The sequence below is a fragment of the Sus scrofa genome, chromosome 1 (assembly GCF_000003025.6).
Source record: "Sus scrofa isolate TJ Tabasco breed Duroc chromosome 1, Sscrofa11.1, whole genome shotgun sequence".
NCBI lineage: Eukaryota > Metazoa > Chordata > Mammalia > Artiodactyla > Suidae > Sus > Sus scrofa.
Window position 1 is genome coordinate 113,425,095 of NC_010443.5, and position 19,922 is coordinate 113,445,016.

The following is a 19,922-nucleotide window of genomic DNA, read 5'->3' on the forward strand; positions in this document are numbered from 1 at the left end:
TTGCCTTAGAGCTTCTGAAAACCTACTAAGGTTGAAAAGATCAGCATATATTGTCATTTTGGTGATGAAGTGATTATATCCCATGAGATTCTAGTAAAATGAAAAATCAAATGGAGTTAATAAAATAATTTTGATAAAGTGGACAAATATAGAATAAATGAAATCCAAAATCTGTTCTATATGCTAGGAACAAATCCCATTAAATAGAAATGGAATGAATGGTTCCATTGTCAATGATGGCAAAAAAATTAAAATACTTAGGAATAAGTGAAAATTAAAAATAAAAGTCTTATCGAAGGACATGAAATAAGATGTAAAAAAAGGAAAACATACAATGTTCCTGGGTGAGAAGACTTCATATAATAAAATGATCAAATATCCTTGTACTAATTTTTTTTTCTTTTTAGGGCCGCACCCGAGGCACATGGAAGTTCCCAGGCTAGAGGCTGAATCAGAGCTACAGCTGCTGTCCTATGTCACAGCCGCAGCATGCGGGATCCAAGCTGAGTCTGGAAACTACACCACAGCTCATGGCAACGCTGAGTCTGTAAGCCACTGAGCAAGGCCAGGGGTGGAATCCGCGTGCTCGGGATATTAGTTGGGTTCGTTACCTCTGAGCCACAATGGGAACTTCCTATTCTTGTAGTAATTTCTAATGGTGATTCCCAATTAGAATATTAACAGAGCTTTTAGGGAATTGGATAAGAAGCCCTTAAAATCCATATGAGGTCTAGATGCCAAAGAATATGCTATGAATAAAGCCTCTGTAAGCAAATAAATGAAAGCTCTGAAATCACCTAAATATGGTTAGAATAGAATTAAACAAGGAGATCAAAACAATAAAATAGAGAATTAAGAAATTGTTCCCAGTATGTACTTTAAATTTCTGATAAAAGTAGGATCTGAATTCAACATGGAAAGTTAATAAAGTAAATAAACAATGTTAGCTCCACTTTTATCCATATAGAGGAATGTTAAGCTGACAGTCTATCTCGTACCATAAACAAAAATAAATTTCAGATTGATTAAAGTCTTTTGAGAAACAAATACAAACATCAGAAGAAAATATTCATTTTGTACAATTTGCTATTCAACGGTGAGAGACTAAAACCACGTCAGGAAATTTATATATAAAAGAAATGTTAGACTTTTTTGACCTCAAAAAAATTATACTACATATAGTAAAGAATACTATAATTAAAAGAGGAGCAGATTTGGAAAAAATATTTTCAAAGAAGCTGAAAGATAAAGGGTCAATAAAATTTCATAAGATTATATCTTATAAACAGACAAGAAAAAGACAAGTGTTCCAATGAAAAATAGGATGTGAACAATTAGTTCACAGTAAAGTAAATTCATTGAATCTATGGAAAGATTCTGAGACTCAGTAGGGAAATAGTAAAGTCATAATGAGCTCATCACATTCATCAGTCTGACCAAAAACTAAAATGAGCAATAAATATTTCTTCCTAGAAAGAGATGGAGAGAGGAGACAAGGTATTCATAAATTAGGGTGGGACTGCAAAATGTTGCAATGTTTTGGGAAAGCAATATGGCAACATCAATTACACTGAAAAAAAATATCATTTGACCTAGCAGTTAGTTCCGCTGCTGGAAATAGTTTCCACAAATGGGAATATATAGGAGATATGCTGGAAAGTGAAGGCACAGCAGTATGAGACCAATTGAATATTTTAAGACACCTCCACCATGTAGAATATTAGGCAGTCATAAAAAATAGTGCAATACCAATTGACCTAGAAAGATTTTAGGAGGAACTGTTGAGTAAGAAGATCAATTGGCTGAAAATAATGATAATGTCATTACCTTATTGTAAAACAGTGACAACTCTCCTTTAATAAGGGAATGCATACGTGTGTTTGGGTAGATCATTATAGACAGATTTCATTGACACTCCTAGTTGTTAACCTGAATCATGCACTGGGCACTGGCCCAAGCCAGACAAATAGACAAACGATTGTGCTATCCCATCCAGCCAGTATAATTCAACTTCTACAGAAATTACAAAAAAAAATCCATCTGTACTGACTTACAGATGATCTATGTCAAGTAAAGAAGAAGAAATAAAAGCAAGTTGCCAAGCAATCCATATAGTATGTTTCTAGTTTGGTGAAAACCACAAACAGAGCCCTGAGTGTGCCTAAGTGATTGTGGATGTTTGAAGGAATAACATAACAGCTGTTATCATCCCCTCCTGGAGCTCAGTGGGGCTGGGCAGGAGGGGGATGCAAGGAGACGACTAGCTTTCTTTTTATACATCTTTGCACTGTTTCACACGTTCTGTTTACATTGTTATAAAACATCTTAAAAATGGTAAATTTAGGAGTTCCTATTGTGGCTCACTGGGTTAAGAACCCTACTAATATCCATGAGGATGAGGGTTCGATCCCTGGCCCCGATCAGTGGGTTAAGGATCTGGCGTTGCTGCGAGCTGTGGTGTAGGGAATGGGAAGCAATGAACTTTATCTTGAACAGGTACAGTAGTTGGAGCTTATAATTTAATTGGTAAGAGAAGGCATACTTATAAAAAGACGATGTCACTTGTTAATTTAACAATCATTTATGGAACATCAACTCTGCCACAGTGGGCTGCATGCTTAGGATAAAGCAGTGAACATCTAGGAACTCCCTGACTTGACAGAGCTTCATGTCCAGTGTGGGATACAGACATTATTTAATTATTTAAATAGTCCCCCAAATTAATAGGACTGAGGTGAAGTGACTGAGGCACTTGCCTTGAGTGTATAATTTAAGGCAGCTCAAAAAACTCAGCTATGAAGATAAATAATATTTTAATGCAAACTTAGAAAAATCAAAATTAAAGATCTATGATGAATAAAATATCATATTTCATATAAAGACAGACTGATTTTTTTTTGCGTTGCTCAGATATGGCTCCACATGGCATGGCCACAAATCATTTTACTGGAAGAGTTAAAGGGTGGGCAGGGGCCGGATGATATATATTTGTGTTGGGTGGGATCATCTTTTTCCCTTATTCCTGAATTATTAACACTTAAACTGGGACTGGAAGTATGAGAAGAAGCTGGAAGAAGAAGAGAGGGTTTAAGTGACAGGTTGGGTCCATGCGAGAGGCAGGAAACAGCTTTGCACCGTTGAGGGAACCAAAAGATGCTTCACGTGTCCAGACCCATGGTTCTCAAACTTAATGCATGTTATAAGCACCACCTGGAAAGCATTTAGGTCTCACTTCTCAGGCCTTACCCAGGCCAACTCAATAAAAATCTCTAGGGGTGGGGCTAAGACCTGGGTGGTTTTAAAACTTTCAAGGAGGTTCTGATGTGCATCCTGGGTTGGGACGTGGTAGACGATGACGAAGTGAATGAGGACGACGAGACTGGAGGGGGACGTGGGAGCTTGCCTGGAGGCCTAGGAAGCCAGGGTAATTATTTTGGACTTTTTTCAAAGATCACCCTGGCTGCTGTGATGAGAATAGACTGAAAGAGCTTTGGATGCCACAGGAAGGTGTGGAGGTGGAAGGTCATTGCAAACATCCAGGTAAGAGAAAGTTTTTAAAAAACTGTTTGGACTGGGATGATGGCTGTGGATGTGGAGAGGTGCAGATGTGTTTAAGATGTATGGGTAAAGATTTTCTCTCATTCTGTGGGTTGTCTTTTCATTTTGTTTAGGGTTTCCTTTGCTGTGCAGAAACTTTTAAGTTTGAGTAGGTCCCATTTTTTTATTTTTGTTTTTATTGTCAATACTCTAAGAGGTGGATCTGAGAAGATGTTGCTGTTGTTTATGTCAGAGAGTGTTTGGCCTATGTTTTCCTCTAAGAGTTTTATAGTGTGGTACATATACAAAATGGAATATTACTCAGCCATTAAAAGGAATGAAATACCGGCATTTTTAGCAACATGGATGGACCTAGAAACTATCATGCTAAGTGAAGTCAGCCATACAATGAGACACCAACATCAAATGCTTTCACTGACATGTGGAATCTGAAAAAAGGTCAGACTGAACTTCTTTGCAGAACAGATGCTGACTACAGACATTGAAAAACTTATGGTCTCTGGAGGAGACAGTTTTGGGGGGGGGTTGTGCTTGGGTTATGGGATGGAAATCCTGTGAAATTGGATTGTTATGATCATTATACAACTACAGATGTGATAAATTCATTTGAGTAAGAAAAAAAAGCATGAGTAGAACTCATAGGATTTGGTGATTCTTTAATTGTGAGGGGCCAAAGGGGAGGAAACCTTATGGATGGTCCCCCCACCCACCCTTTGTCTGGTGTCAGCTATTGGGGGGTAGTGATGACATTCACTGAGCCACAGAACAGACAGCATGGGAGAAGCAGATGGGGGCAGATACGACATGATGGTCTCAGGTCTGAGCATTGTGACCATAGAGAGGAGGCACTTGCACCTATAGGAGAGCCTGCTACTTGGGCGGAGGGTGGGGGTGGGGGACCCTGCAGAGCAGTTCTAATGCAAGGGGGGGGAGGGGTGTTGATCTGGATGGGTCAGAAATGAAGCCACATGGGGAGAGAGAACTGAGTAAGCAGAGAAGGAGGCCTAGAGGGTGACGGGTGCCCACCTTGCCAGGTCTGGGTGGAGGGCCAGGAGCCAAGGGGAGACTAAGAGGTGGGAGGAAAACCAGCAGGGCCCCAATAATCGAGGGTTGAGGGAGAGCATCATTTATAATACAGCTGGGCCTTTAGAGGAGCGGGAGGAACCTGGGAGCTGGGCAGAGCTAGGAAATAACAGGTGAAGTCGCTGGTCCTGAGTGGATAAATACGATCCAGCTTGGCAGGAAAGAGGACAGTCTGGAGGAATGAAGGGAAGGCGGTATAAGGCAAAAGCAGCGATGGGAGGTGTTGGGAGGGGGACATTTCCCCCCACCCCTCCTGAGTTCTTATGGCTGGACTAATAATAAAGGCGACACAACACATATTAATGGGAGAAAAAGAAACAAATTTAGTTCGTGCTCATCAAGGTCTCAAAAAATTGGACCTAAGAGATGGCCAAAGCCAGCAGCTTTTATACTTTTTAGACAAAGAGACACTACATTTGTGAGAAATTGACTGGACAAAGAAACTTAGGTTTGGGGAGATCAGTTAGTGAAGAATCTAAAGAGAGTCTGGGCTTGGGGTAGTTTATGAAAGAAGTAACAAGGCTGGTTTACACAGGCTTCTCAGCCCCAATTCCCTATCTTTGATGACAAGGGTGTCCTTCGACCTCCAGATCAGGGAGGGCACCTTTCACATGAGAGCTTGATTTCCTGCTTTCAGGGAGACAGGAAGGAAGGTCAGAGTGTCCCTTTTGCATTGGCTCTTTGTTAAGTAAGTTTAATTCAACATAATCAGTATGCCGTTGTGGCATATTTGAAGGCTGCCTGCCCTGAGCCTATTAGGAGGAATGAAATGTTTTTCGGGCCATTGATCACACACAGATTATCAGAAATCAAGGAGAAGTATGTCGTAGGAGATGAGGTAAGCAGGTGGATGGAGACTCTTGGGATTGACTTCTCTAGTTTGCCTCTTGCTTGTCTGTTTCCCATCCGTCCGACTTCCCTCTGATCCTGGCTGTGTGGGGAGCAGGCACTGCGCTGGGCAGCTCGGCTTCTGGCTTTGTGACCCCAGAAATATGTAACTGCTACCAAAGCTTTCACAGTGTTTGCAGCAACATTATCAAGATGAACGCTGGGGACAGGCAGCTTGGCTCTGGAGGAGAGTGCGTTCATTTTAGTGTTGAATGGAGTGCTTGTTTCCTTCTCTCTGACTTCAGGCACCTCAAAGAGCCCAGCTGTGGTGTAATTGACGCTCCATTTCTTTCCCTGTGCTCCCTTACATGGAAAAGCACAAACAGGATTTTGCCTGAAAGGCAAGATGCCAGTGTTCTCTTTCCTGAGTGGGCTCATAAATACAGATTCTTTGGAGAGAGGTGCGTACAATCAGCGTACCAGCCAGCATTTTGCATGTGCAATGAACAGATGTGGCTGCATTATTCACTTTCCCTATCTGACTTCCCTCCCAAGATGTACTTCAGAAGATGCGATGTCGATGAACACATCTTCCCAAGTGAAAATAATCTGTGCCAAGAGGAGTCATAAATGTTCCCATTAACCATTTGTCACGTTGGTTGCTTATTGATTTCTCTGCCCAAAATGTTATGACGTCCTGTGTCACTTCAATTTTCCCACTAAAGATGAAATAATTGCTAATTATATTTGGTATGAAGCTAATTCATACATGGAATGCATCACACCAGAGTAGAAAAATACTGGCTTAAACTCTGCCCTTGATTTTCTTCCTTCCTTTCTTTCTTTTTTTTTTTTTTAATATTGCAGAATGTGACATTCATACTAAAAGTGAGTGCATGAAATACATATATATACAATTTAAAAAATGGCTATAAAAATGAACACCTGTGCCCACCAACACCTGGTGTGTCAAGGACAATGTTGCCGGCACCTGGAACTCTGGCCTGCCCTTCCTCTTTCCTAGTTTACCACAGCCTCTCTTCTGTGCTAGGGATGTTAGTGCTTTTACTTAGGACTCTACCACCTATTTCTCCATCCCAAACAATATAGTTTAGTTCTCCTTGTAACATTCTACATGCATATTTTGTGTCTGTGTAAATGCACAAACTCACAAGTGCTGCGTCCTCAGTGCCGCAAAACTGTCTGACTCTAGACTCAACCCTGATCTTGTGTGTGTAGCTTTGGTTTACCTTTTCCACTGCTAAGATCCACCCGTAAGGACAAGGCAGAGTTCATTTGTGAATTGCCAGGTGGGTATTTGAGTTGTTTCTGAAATATTCTCTGACAAGTGCATAGATTCTATAGGGTGTATAGCAATGAGTATGTTCAAAAAGTGATACTTTGAATAGCTAATGATAAAACATGTCAACCCAATGTGAACATAATCTTATTGTAAATTTTAATATTTTAGATATAATGGGAAATAGTGTTTATGTGAATATCTATAATTTCTAGGCACACACACTCTATACCTAAAAGTATGCTTGGCTATGTTTGTAGGCAAGATTAGCATCCAGGACACAATGCAACATTGATCCAGCTGTCCTTCCCCTCCCCCACATCCTTTAATTTTTTGGGTCTTTCCAAGGGAAATAAAAGTGAATCATGCAAGATCTTCTTAAACTGATTTTGTCAGAGGCTGACATCTCTTCAGGATTTTGTTTCCATGAGCCCTACTCTGCTGAAGAGCATATGAATTATGAGCTGTGTGGAGCTGAGTCTATGCAAGTGTCAGGAGAAGGTGTTGAATGGGCATTGCGTGTTCCTTTCTGAATTACTAGAAGCATAGATGCAAGTGATTTCCCACATTGGACATTTCCCTCACATGCTCTCTGATGGAGTTTGCTGGTCAAAGCATCATTATTTTATTTATTGGACAGTTTGAGATTTGATACCTAAGTCTTTGAGCTGTCCCAAGTGTTCTATTAACTTTTGTGGCAAGCATTAGAAAAAGAGGAAAATTGTACTTACGTAGTGATTTAGTTAGTAAATGACCAGTGATTCAGTTTTCATGGTTATCCTTAGTAGTTTTAGGATAATTCTACCATTATTGTTTTGGTTCAGTAAAATAATTGTATAATTTGTGTGATGGTAACTTTTAAGTAGAATTTCTCTTCTTTTGGTGTGCTGAATTGTCTTAAAGGCTGTGTGCTTTGGGATACACAAGTGTAATTAATTGGAATTTCACTTTATGAAAGTGCTAGTTGTGTAATAAAGAAGCACCTTTCTAGTTTTAAAAAACTGATCAGAACCAACTAGCAAGGAAATATGGGAAATCTAATTTTTTTTTTTTTTTTGGTCTCTTTAGGGCTTCACCAGAGGCATATGTAAGTTCCCAGGCTAGGGGTTGAATTGGAGCTGTAACTGCGGGCTTATGTCACAGCCACAGCAACTTGAGATCCGAGCTGTGTCTGTAACCTACACCAGAGTTCATGGCAATGCCAGATCCTTAACCCATTAAGCCAGGCTAGGGATCAAACCTGAGTCCTCATGGATACTAATCAGGTTCATTACTGCTGAGCCACAACAGAAACTCCTGGAAAACTTGATTTAACTGTAAACAACATTTTAAATTAGAAGAAAAAATATAAAATGGCTCTTACATTTGTACTTATGTGCATATATTACCATTTAATCAGACATAAAATTGTGAAATTTTTGGTTACACTAATATTTGAATATAGTTATATAACATAGTTCAAAAACTCTCAGGAGTGCCTTTCGCGGCTCAACGGTAAGTAACCTGACTGGTAACTATGAGGATTCAGGTTTGATCCCTGGCCTCACTCAGTGGGTTAAGGATCTGGCATTGCCTTGAGCTGTGATGTAGGCTTGGATCTGGCGTGGCTGTGGCCATGGTGTAGGCTGGCAGCTGCAGCTCTGATTTGACCCCTGGCCTGGGAGCTTCTGTATGCCGTGAGTGTGGCCCTTTGAAAAGAAAAAAAAAGGAAAAAACTCAGTTCATACTAGTGAAATGTGGACCCCTTCAAATCTAAACGCTAAGCTTTATGCAATATTCTTTACATAGCTTTCATTTCCAAATGAGGCAGCCATTCCAGATAAGGAATAAAATCATTTATTTTCATATTGGGTCTTCATGAAAGCTCATCTGATCTTTCGTTTCAATTTTTTAGAGTTTGCTTCACATCTCACAAAGGTTTTCTCCTGGGTTGGGTGAAGTTGTAGATCATTCATGTTTTCTGGGCAAAATGTCATTCTGCATAGAAGACATCAAGCAAACACAGCAGTAAGTTTTGGTTGGAGCTTATTGAAGTATTTCGTCCTTTGTCAAATACTCAATTTATGTAACACATGCTATTTTAAAAAAATTAGATTTCGATGATCTCAAATATTTTCATAACTTCAGAGAAAAACAAAACCTAAGCCCATGAAAGCAATCAGTTCCCTAGCTCTATGTGAGGCCTGCTTTGTTCTCCCTTATGCAGCTCATCAAAGAAACCTGAGAGTAACTATTGTTTCTCTCATCCGCATCACTCTGTCTCCAGGGCAAACACTTGCACTTTCTTCAACTGTCCTTCACAGGCAGGCTTAGCTCCCAGCCTTCCTTCTTTGGACGCACCCCAATTTGCCAATGCCCTTCTTAAAGATCCTTGGGTATGCTGCCACTGTCACCAGCATCTGCTTGGCTCAGCCCTACACGCCCTGCCCCACCCCCTTATTTGGTTCTCCAGCCAAAGGGGACATCACTATGTGTTTTGGGTCTCTCTTGGAGACCAACAGCTAGACCACTTTGACCCTTAGTTTAGCCTGAGATACTGTGTAGTGTTACTAACTTCAGTTACATCTATTTGGGAAAAAAACAGAAGTACCCACAGAGAATTGTAGATTATGGCTTCTTCCTTCTTTTTTTGAATTTCATCTAGGGTCTGGTCTTTACTAAATCAGACTTTGAAAATTAAAAATATTATGAATAATTATGAATGCATTCTCGAAAAATTCAAATAGTAAATATATGAAGTCAAATACTAAAGATTCTCTTGACTTGTATCATTCCCCTCCCTGCTTTCATGGTTTGGTTTCTATCTTTCCAGACTTCTTTCTATGCATTTACACATATATTAATATTCACATGTAAACATAAAACTTGTATGTATTTTTCTGAAAATTTTCCTTGTCACCAAATTTTTGGAGACCTGTTCATATCAGTACATACAGATCTACTTCACTCAGAATATCTATTTCATTCTTGGATGGACCTAGAGATTAACATACCAAGTGAAGTAAGACAGAGAAAGACATATGTAATACCACTTATATGTGGAATCCAAAAAATGATACAGAGGAACTTATAAAATAGAAATAGGTTCATAGACATAGAAAACAAATGGTTACCAAAGGAAAAATGATAAATTGGGAATTTGGAATAAACAGATAAACACTACTATGTATAAAATAGAAAACTAACAAGGACCTACTGTATAACACAGGGAACTCTTATAATAAACTATAACAGAAAAGAATATGAAACAGAATAATATATATATAGAGAGAATCATTTTGCTATACACCTGAAACATTATAAATCAACTGTACTTAAAAAAAAAAACCCTACTTCATTCTTTTCACCTGCTGTATAACATTCCAGTGTGTAGATGTATCACAGTACATTTAGCCATTTTTCTATTAATGGACATTGAGGTCTTCCCCAATGGTTTAGCATTTACAGACAGGAACATTTTTGTGTATATATATCCTTTGTGGGCATTTTGAGTATATCTCTGGGATAGACACCAAGCATAATATTCTGTGTCAATCTTCTGCATATTTCAAATTTTGGCTAATATAAGCTTCATGAAACAAATGGTTTTTTCTACTCTGTTCACTACTGTATACCTGGTACCCATAAAAGTATCTGGCATAAGATCTGGGCTTACTAAGTTTTACTGAATGAAATTCCCCTGCAGAAGCCCTATAATTTACACTCCCACAACTAGTATATGAGAATGCCCATTTCTCCACACCTTTACCAACTCTGGATGTTAGCTGTCTTTTCATACCTGCCAAACTATCATTGGGTGACCAGTGATCATTTCATTGATTTTTGTTTTGCATTTATATGATTATCATGGAACTCAAATATCTTCTCATTTTTGTTTAGCCAATCACTTTTAATGTCTTGCTATAGGACCAATATTTTCTGCCTTTGTGCTTTATCTCACCACAGACCCTCTCATCCCTGACTCTGTGGGAAGAAAAAGACCTCTCATTGAGTTTCTTCTGTGGAGGCACAGAGCAAGTCACTTACCAATTTTTTTTTTCTTGTAGTTAGCAAAGAGTTTGAGAACATGAGGTTTAATGTTTGCATCCTAGCTCTGGGATTTTAGTTTGTAGAAGGTACTCAAAAACTGGTAGTTGTTTCTAGTCATGAGATGCATATTATGATTCCTATTTATTACGAAAGGACTGAGTCTCAGGAGCAGTTAATGTCAGAGCCTACAAAGGTGGAAGCAGTAAAATCTCAAGCTGACCCGAGGACTAGCTGATGGAGTCGCTGGATTCTCCTTCCCTGTTGCTTTGCTCACTGCCTAGCTCTCTGGGAGTGCATTTTGGCCTTCCCACAAGCCTTTTGCAGCACTGACCCAACAGCACCAACCTGAACTGTCTCTTTTCTCAGACATTCCTAGACCATGCAATATTAGATCCTTGCAATTCAAAGCGTGGTCTATGGACCAGCAGCACCAGCAGCCCTTGGGAGCTTTTTGGAGACTCTCAGGTTCCATCTCTACCTACTGAAGCAGCACCTATGTTTTAACATGATTTCCAGGTGATTTGTGTGCCCATTAAAGTTGGAGACGCCCTGGGACATCATTAGTAAAATTAATGCATCTTGTTTTCCTAATTAGGTCTGAGGTTTCTTTGTGCCAAAAGTCACAGCTCAAATTTTTGGGGTATCCCCCAGTGGTGTTGGGTACAGTGAAGACCCATAGAAGGCACTCAGTTATAACTTAAACTATAGGTCTCAGATCCCCCCTCTGCTTTTCATGATGTACCTCTGACAGCCCTGAGGAAGAGTTTGACTTGCATATATACTTCCTCGTCTGCAACTCTGCTAGATTAGAGAGTCAGATTCATGGGGGCAAGACTAACGGGGGAAGGAGCTGTTGGAAATTGTGCACAGGCAGCAAATGGGCAATGAATCAGACAAACCAAGTCAGATCTAGGCTCAGACAATAATTAGCAGTGTTCCCCAAGCTGTGTAACTTGTGTGCACCTCAGGTTCCTAATCTGCCCAGCAATACTACCCACTTCCGAGGGCCCCTGGGAAGCCTCCATCAGATAGATGATCTAGAGCACCTAGGTGAAGCCTGCAAGGCAGCAAGTCAGCAAGCACAGGGGGAGCAGGTAGTGCTGTGTTTTATACAAGCTTTCAGGTCATGCCACCTAAAATTGCCATGGCGAGCGGCCGCTAAAACCGAGGAATTACTCTCTAGCTGAGAGAATCCCGGGAGAGGTGGTGACCAGAAGTAGAGCTGTTCTAAGGGGCTAAAAAGTCACGCAAGAATAGCGAAGCTTATATATAAGAGGAGAGAAACGGTTTAATTTTCTCAAATTGATCATGTGGTGAAATCTCTTGGCCGACTGCACAGTATACTCTTAGTAATTGCCAGGGTTTTGTATCCCAGGGAGACAAAGCCTTGGAGTGCGGTTGTATAAGGGACCGGGGCGGGGCATAAATCTGCGACGGGCCTGCTCCGCTCCTGGCAGTGAGACCCAAGGGGTGAGGGAGGAGAGCAGTTCAGAGGCAGGCGAGAGGATCGTGCTGTTTGCTCTCCATCACTGCTGGAGACCAGCCCCAGTGCAAACCCGCTGCTCAGCAAAGGGCGGTGGGAACAGAGACTGACCTTCCTGAATACAGTGGGAGGAGCTAGGAAAGGGTCTGGGGAACTGCACAGCCACAGAAAAGCACGGTTGCCGTGGTACCATATATTGGACCTTCCTTTTCTCTGTAGAGAGGACTGAGGCAGCTGGACACCCTTTTGTTTGTTTTGCCTTTTAGGACGTACCAGTGGTATATGGAAGTTCCCAGGCTAGGGTTCGAATCGGAGCTGCAGCCACAGCAACACCAGATGCGAGCTGCTTCTGCGACCTACACCACAGGCAATGCCAGATCCTTAACCCACTGAATGAGGCCAGGGGTGGAACCCTTGTCCTCATGAATACTAGTTGGGTTTGTTACCGCTGAGCCAGATGGGAACTCCTGAACGTCCTTTATTTATTTTATTATTTTTTTTCTTTTTTCTTTGCTCCCTACCCACACCCAACCCCTTCTTGTCCCCAGGGACTGTGGGCCAAGAAAGGTGTTTAGTCACACAGAGCTGCGTTTTCTGAAGGTAATCCATTGGTGCACATCAGAATTTCTTAGGGCTCTTCTTAGCTACTGTGCAGTCCTTCACAGAACACAGCCAACCAGAGGCTCTCCAGGTGGATCTGGGAATTCTGCAGGTTTAGTATGCTTCCTGATTGTCCCCTGGCACTCTACGATTTGAAAGGCACCACTGTAGTGTGAGCTTTTGAGACTGTGGACTGTTAAAGCATTTCTCAGGGTGAACAACAAAGAAGAAATGTCACATCTAGGTCCTTGCTGCTTAGAGTGTGGTCCTTGGACCAGCAGCACCAACATCACCTGGAAAAGTTTGAAAAGCACTGGACTAGTGGGAGGTTCTCAAATTCCACGGGCAGGTAGCTGTTAATGGTGAGCAGAGGAAAGAGGCTAGAATGGGAATCAGAAGACCTGGGTACAAATCCTGGCCCTTCCACCTATAGCTTTGTGAACTCAGGATGGTCATTTCACCTTTCTAAGCATCTGTATGCCATCGTTAGGACATACTAATGCCCACTTCATAAGATAAATGCAAGCATTAAATTGCGAAAGTGCTGGCCTAGGTAGATGCTTAACATATATTAGGAGGAGGCTGAAAGAGCACTTACCTTTGCTGGGTTTCTCCTGCTTTGACTTTGATGCTCTTCAGAACAAGGCCTGAGTAGACAGGCTCTCTTCCCCATGGAATTATGATTTGGACCGTGTTCCAGACATTGGCCCACGCTGCACTGTTTTCCCACTTGAACTTGATCATGATCAGCTCACCAATATCCACATCCAACGTGATAAGAAAGGAATAGGTTTTATTACTAATAATTCCTTTGCTCCTTGAAGATACAAAGGAAAGCAGGCATAGTTCATTGATTTGTAGCCACAAATGATGCTTAGGCACATTTAGGGAGGGTTAGGTTTGCCTGAGTGACTTGGGACGATCTTTGCTGCTGCATTTCTCAAACTGATACAGGACAGACTATTAATAGATAGCAATAGAAGTGCCAGGATAGAAAGGGTTTTCCAGACCAGTAATATTGGGAGAAATACCTTATTTTCTGTGTTAGCATATTAAAAAGGCTCTGAGAGTTCTGCTGTAATGAATCTACTTAAATTTGTTTAGCTTGGGCTTCTTCATCTCTGGGTTAACAAATCAGGAAAATTGCCCCCAAAGAGATGGCAGGGCTTCAGCCACAGCCTCTGGACAAGAAAGCTCTCAACTGGTTTTGATCAACACATTAGAGCCACACCACAGCCTTCTCTGACAAGCAATGCTTCTTTCCTCCCCACATAAATAGAAACTTCTCTTAAAACAACCAAGAATAGCAGTAATAGAAAATCACACATTAAAAGGATGTGCCAGTTTGGAGCGAGATTTCACTATGATGTATAGTAGGAAAAAAAAAAAACTGTATTGGGGAAATAACTATTAAAAAGCAATAATAATACCTAAGGATCTGCATTTATTATTATCAGGCTTTACTCACTAATCTCCACGACATTAAAAAGTCCCAACATTGGAGTTTCCGTAGTGGCACAAAGGAAATGAACCTAACTAGGAACCATGGGGTTGCGGGTTTGACCCCTGCCCTCACTCAGTGGGTTAAGGATCTGGCATTGCCATGGCTCGGATCTAATGTTGCTGTGGCTGTGGTGTAGGCTGGCAGCTGTAGCTGTAGCTCCAATTGGATCCCTGGCCTGGGAACCTCCATATGCTGTGGGTGTGGCCCTAAAAACAAAAAGCAAAAAAAAAAAAGTCCCAACATGGACAGAACAGCTAGTAGTGCCCTTTCCACTACCTTGAACAATCTCTCAGAGATTTGGAACAGTGCAGAGGTAACGCTGGATTTAGGGTGAGACAGGTGGCTAGAGGATTCCCTTGCTTGGTGCATCACAGCTCTTCGGCAGTATGTTGTAAAGCACCAGTTAGGAATCCACCCACCCTACCAGGCTGGAAGCATCCTAAGGACACAGTGCTCTCTACATCTAGGGCAGAGAACCAACAAGCCCTTTGCTGAATGAGTCAGGGTGATGATCAGAGGTTCTAAGCTGGAGGCAATTTGGGGGAAACTGAGGATTATGATGGGAGTGGTGAAGGTTAGTTCCACTTTCCAAGGAGAGCCCATGATAATGGTGGAAATGGTGAGACAAAGCAGCATGGCATGAGGCCACTGCACGTATTGTGAGCAGGTGTGTAGCAGAGCGGAGAACAGGTGGGGAGGCCGGCACTGCAGGCTGATCTTGATGGGAATTTTGTGCCAAGGTGAGTGACACCAGTTTTATTTCTGGGTTATGGTTTGCAGCACCCACTGGAAAGGTGTGCAGGGCCTTCCTGGGCACCCCTGCTCTAGCCCTCACCCACTTGGATCTTCTTCTTGGACTGTAGACACAGGCAGCCACCTCTGGCTGCCCTCTCCATTCTGCCTCTGTCACACTGGGCCCATCACCAACACGGGTGGCAGCAACAGAGACCCATCTTTGGGAATGGGTGAGACTGAGGAGGGGTGACAAGGCACTGGCCTGTGGATGTTCCATCTGGCAGGGTGTTTGGGGCAGTCATATGGGCTGAGAAAAGTAAATTATGTCTAGTCTGACCCTTGAAAAGCAGTCTACTCAGACCCTGTGAGCAACTCAAGGCTGTCCTCATCATGGATGGGCTGCTCTGCATACTCACAGAGTGATGGGAATTTTCTGCATTTCCTCTTTAGTTCCAAGGAGTGACATGGAAAAAGCTGGTTCTACTGGTTTCTCAGTTTGGTTGATGAACTGGATCTTGAACTGGTAATGATAAACTAGAGGGAGACAGGATGGAGAGGAAAAGAGAATTTAAGCAGGAATTTTTAAAATGAACGGACTCATCTATAACATTTAAAAATTGAAAAGGGAGGAGTTCTTCTGTGGCTCAGAATTAAGGACCTGGCATTGTCACTGCAGCTGCTCAGGTCAGGTTTGATCCCTGGCCTGGGATCTTCCATGTGCCATGGGCACAGCCAAAAAAAAAAAAAAAAAAACCACCAAAAAAACTCAAAATAAAAAAAAAGCAGAGGAAATAGTATAGATGAAGAGATGTCCTGGTTTTTTTCTTGGTGGTGGGATTATGAATGCCTTTAATTTTCTTCTTTTTCCTTCCCTGAATTTCCTAAATGTCTAAGAGGACTTGTGTTTGTAATAAAATAAATATTATCCAATAAAGGAAGGCAGAATAGAAATAGAGTATATTTGGCATTCTCACCCATTTCTGGGCGTGATTTTTATTGGACTCTTCCACATATTTGCAAGGGTCCCCTTCCATAAATTAAAGGATATATTGCCTTTTAGGCAGCTGACAAATGCAAGAGAACACATGGCCATTTTTACTTTTCCCACTATATGAGGGGGCCAGTTTTTGGGTGGGGTGGCGCTCCAGCTTAGAAATAGGTCCTGACGAGCATATCTCTGTATACTGGGCAGTTCCTGGGAACAAGGTGTGTGGGGTTCAATAAGCAGCATTTTCCAGTGGAAATAAGACAAGTTTTCCTAGTAACTGGGCCTAAAATTTTTCTACCTTATCAAATGTCCAGAATGCTATTGGGAAGAAGGAAATTGATTCTTCTTGGCAGTTCCCATCGTGGCTCAGAGGTTAACGAATCAGACTAGGAACCATGAGGTTGTGGGTTCGATCCCTGGCCTCGCTCAGTGGGTTAAGGATCCGGTGTTGCTGTGAGCTGTGGTGTAGGTCACAGATGTGGTTCAGATCCTGTGTTGCTGTGGCTGTGGTGTAGGCTGGTAGCTATAGCTCCGATTAGACCCCTAGCTTGGGAACTTCCATATGCTGCACGTATGGCCCTAGAAAAGAAAAAAAAAATAAGAAAAAAGAAATTGATTCTTCTGACATACATACAGTCTCTTAATTTAACTAAGAAAGCAAATTTCTTACCATCAAACACTCTACATTGCATCTTTTCATGTGCCCATCATAACCACCCTATGAGGAGGGTATTGTTATTATCAGCTCCATATTTTAAAAAAAATTAAAAAAAATTATAGCTGACTTACAATGTTCTGTCAATTTCTGCTGTACAGCAAATTGACCCAGTTATACATACATATATATATATATATATATATATATACATTCTTTTCCTCACATTATCCTCCATAATATTCTATCACAGGTGATTGGATATATTTCCCTCTGCCTCACAGCAGGATCTCATTGCTTATCCACCCCCAAAACAAGTTTGCATCTACTAACCCCAAACTCCCAGTCCATCGCACTCCCATCCCTTACCCCTTGGCAACCACAAGTCTCTTCTCCATGTCCATGAGTTACAGCCCTGTCTTATAAAGAAGAAAACAGGGGCTAGAGTGGTGAAGTGACCTGTTAAAAGTCACAGAGCAGTCTGTGCTCTTGGCCTGGACCTACTGCCTTGCTTAGCCTGAATTGTTACACCAACCAACTGTGCGGCTGTTTTCAAAATTAGCAAATGACTGATGGCTGCTTGGATTTTTTTTTCTTGCTGCATCCATATTCTCTAAGCACACGTACTATTTTAGTTCCAAGATTGCCAACAGGTTTAATAGGGCAGGTCAACTTGATTGCTAGGGACTCCCTAGAGACCCCTGTGTTGAGATGGGCTCTGAGACGATGTCTAGGCTCTTGGGAGGATTGGTGTCTGCCTTGGGCAAAGGGTAGAGGGGATTTATGATATGCTGGTTGTATATGTGCTTTCCCTGTCCTAGATAATTAATTCCCTAATCCTCACACAGTACTTACAGATAGTAGATGCTTAACAAACATTTGTGGAATGAAGGAACTGACAGTTTGCTTGGGAGTATCAGGATATATATGAACATTTAGCAAGGTGGAAATCACCTCTGAGAATTCAAGATCTGAGTTTCAAGCATTGTTGGAGAATTCCTCCTGGAAAGTGTAGATTATGGAACTGGTCGCTGGATCATCCATCCCATGCAGCCGGCATATGGAAATATGCACCTTCCTCATGAATCAATCTACTTACTTCCAAATGGTGCATTTCCAGTGGAGCTTGGTAACCACACATGCACTTGGCAGCAGCTGTGGCTAATGGTGTGTTGCCAGCACTTCAGCTGCAGGGTCCTGGTGTGACTGTATTGCCGGGTTTTTGACGTATTTACACAATCCTTCCCTTTGGCATAAACCAGTGTTCCCATTTGGGTTTTTTGATGGATTGGCTCCAGTGCCCTGCATCATAGATGTTCAAATCCTCCAGCCTGGAATACAGTGTTTTGATGTTCTCAAGACTATGAGGCTGTGGGTGAGAAATTAGAGATGGGCTGTAGCCCAAGTTCCAGGAAGTGTCCTTAAATCCTTGGGTGGTAGCGATGGAGGCAGGGACTCTGGCCTATTATCCCAGAAGCCTCTGGAAAGCTCTTATGCTATTTGAGGTCGGAATAGGGAACTCAGTATCAAGTGAATCATATTATAATTTGAATTGAGGCAAAAAGGAAAGAAACAGGCCTTAGACATGACGGGGTGGGGGAGGAGGTAGCCTGGATGACTGGAGAGAACTGGCCTTGGGTTAACCTCCTGATGAGGAGACAGGGCATCTTTCAGAGTATGCAAGGAACTTTCATGGCGATCAGTTTAATATGCATTAATTGGAAATCTATTGAGACACTGCCCAGTGCTGAAAGCTGTTGCGCATGATAGTCTAATTGGTGGTATGCATGGTAATAACATTGGCTAACATTTATTTTCTTTACCTGTGCCAGGCACCTTGCATTTATTATTGCATTTAATCCTTACAACAGATGATACTGTTATTGTCTCCTTTTAGAGAAGAGAAAACTGAAGCACAGAGAGGTTAAGTGACTTTTCCAGTATCACACAGCTAGTAAGTAGCATAGCTGGGATATAACTCCAGGTCACCTGGCTCCAGAACTTGAACTTCTAAATGTTAATACCCAGGATCAATAGCTTTATATAACCTAAGGAAAAAGTTTGAAGTGTGGAAAGAGATTAAAGTTCAAAAATGTCATAAGAGAATTATTTCATGAAAAAAGAAATCAAAACACCTTAAATATTCACCAATAGAGGAATGTTTGTGAACTAATAATGACAATTATTACTCTATTTTTACGCCTGCTCTGGCAGCATATAGAAGTCCCCAGGCTAGGGGGTCGTATGGGAGCTGCATCTTCAAACTACGCTGCAGCTTGTGGCAAAGCCAGATCCTTAACCCACTGAGCAAGGCCAGGGATCAAACCCGCATTCTCAAGGACAATATGCTAAGTTCTTAACCCACTGAGCCACAACAGGCACTCCCAATAATGGCAATTATGATAATCACCATTTAGCTCTTCATTACGTCCCAGACACTGAGCTATTGTTTCACATAATTATCTCATTTCTCTTTACTATAACCTGGTAAGATGTCTGCTTTAACCTCCCTCCGCATCATTTTACAAATGAAGAAGATGTAGCTCAGGAAATTTAAGTAACTTGTTCACCGTAAAGCAGCTAAGAGCTGGCAGAGCTGCAATTAGACGTTTGTCTGCTGATTCGGAGTTCATATTCTCAACCATGTGATTTATTCTTAAGAAGTGATTAAAAAGAAATTTTTTAAATGATTTCAATGCTTAGGAAAGTAAGAAAAAACCCCTAAACAACCATCAGGGTACATATTGTACATGTAACATGAGACCGACTCTAATAAAACAGAATGGAGAAGGAGGGGATTCACAAAAAGATTAAGTGGTTATCTCTGGAGAGGGACGAGAGGTGATTTTTACTCTCTTTTTTTATGCTTTTCTGCAAGTTCCCCATTTTCTACAATAAACATGTATTTAACTGGACTCTTTGAAGAAAGAAAAGTTTTAAGAATTAAGACAAAACAGAGTTCCTGTTGTGGTTCAGCAGGATAAGAACCTGCCGACATAGTGTTTGTGAGGATGTGGGCTCCATCCTTGGCATTGCTTGGTGGATTAAGGATCTGGCATTGCCACAAGCTGTGGCATAGGTCACGGATGTAGCTTGAATCTGGTGTTGCTGTGGCTGTGATGTAGGCCAGCAGCTGCAGCTCTGACTCAACCCGTAGCC

At 41.6% G+C, this 19,922-nt stretch overlaps 1 protein-coding gene and 1 long non-coding RNA gene across 9 annotated transcripts in view; one reads left to right on the forward strand and one right to left on the reverse strand.

The window, feature by feature from the left end:
• The window catches only part of LOC102158936, a 358,073-nt gene continuing 338,728 nt past the window's right edge, over positions 578 to 19,922 (forward strand). For 2 of the 4 annotated variants that reach the window (XR_002344696.1, XR_002344701.1), the window contains exon 1: positions 4,517 to 5,479. This is a non-coding gene — a long non-coding RNA (uncharacterized LOC102158936). Of the gene's footprint in view, positions 3,541 to 4,514; positions 5,480 to 19,922 lie in introns of those variants that run through there. The other 2 variants (XR_002344700.1, XR_002344698.1) reach the window with 2 other exon arrangements.
• LIPC (lipase, hepatic) overlaps positions 8,590 to 19,922 on the reverse strand; it is a 170,456-nt gene continuing 159,123 nt past the window's right edge. For all 5 annotated transcript variants that reach the window (XM_021063855.1, XM_021063893.1, NM_001143714.1 and 2 more), the window contains 3 exon segments: positions 15,537 to 15,654; positions 13,480 to 13,698; positions 8,590 to 8,746 (listed from right to left, as the gene is read on the reverse strand). In XM_021063855.1, the coding sequence (XP_020919514.1) occupies positions 8,635 to 8,746; positions 13,480 to 13,698; positions 15,537 to 15,654 (449 nt within the window). In that variant the 3' untranslated portion in view covers positions 8,590 to 8,634.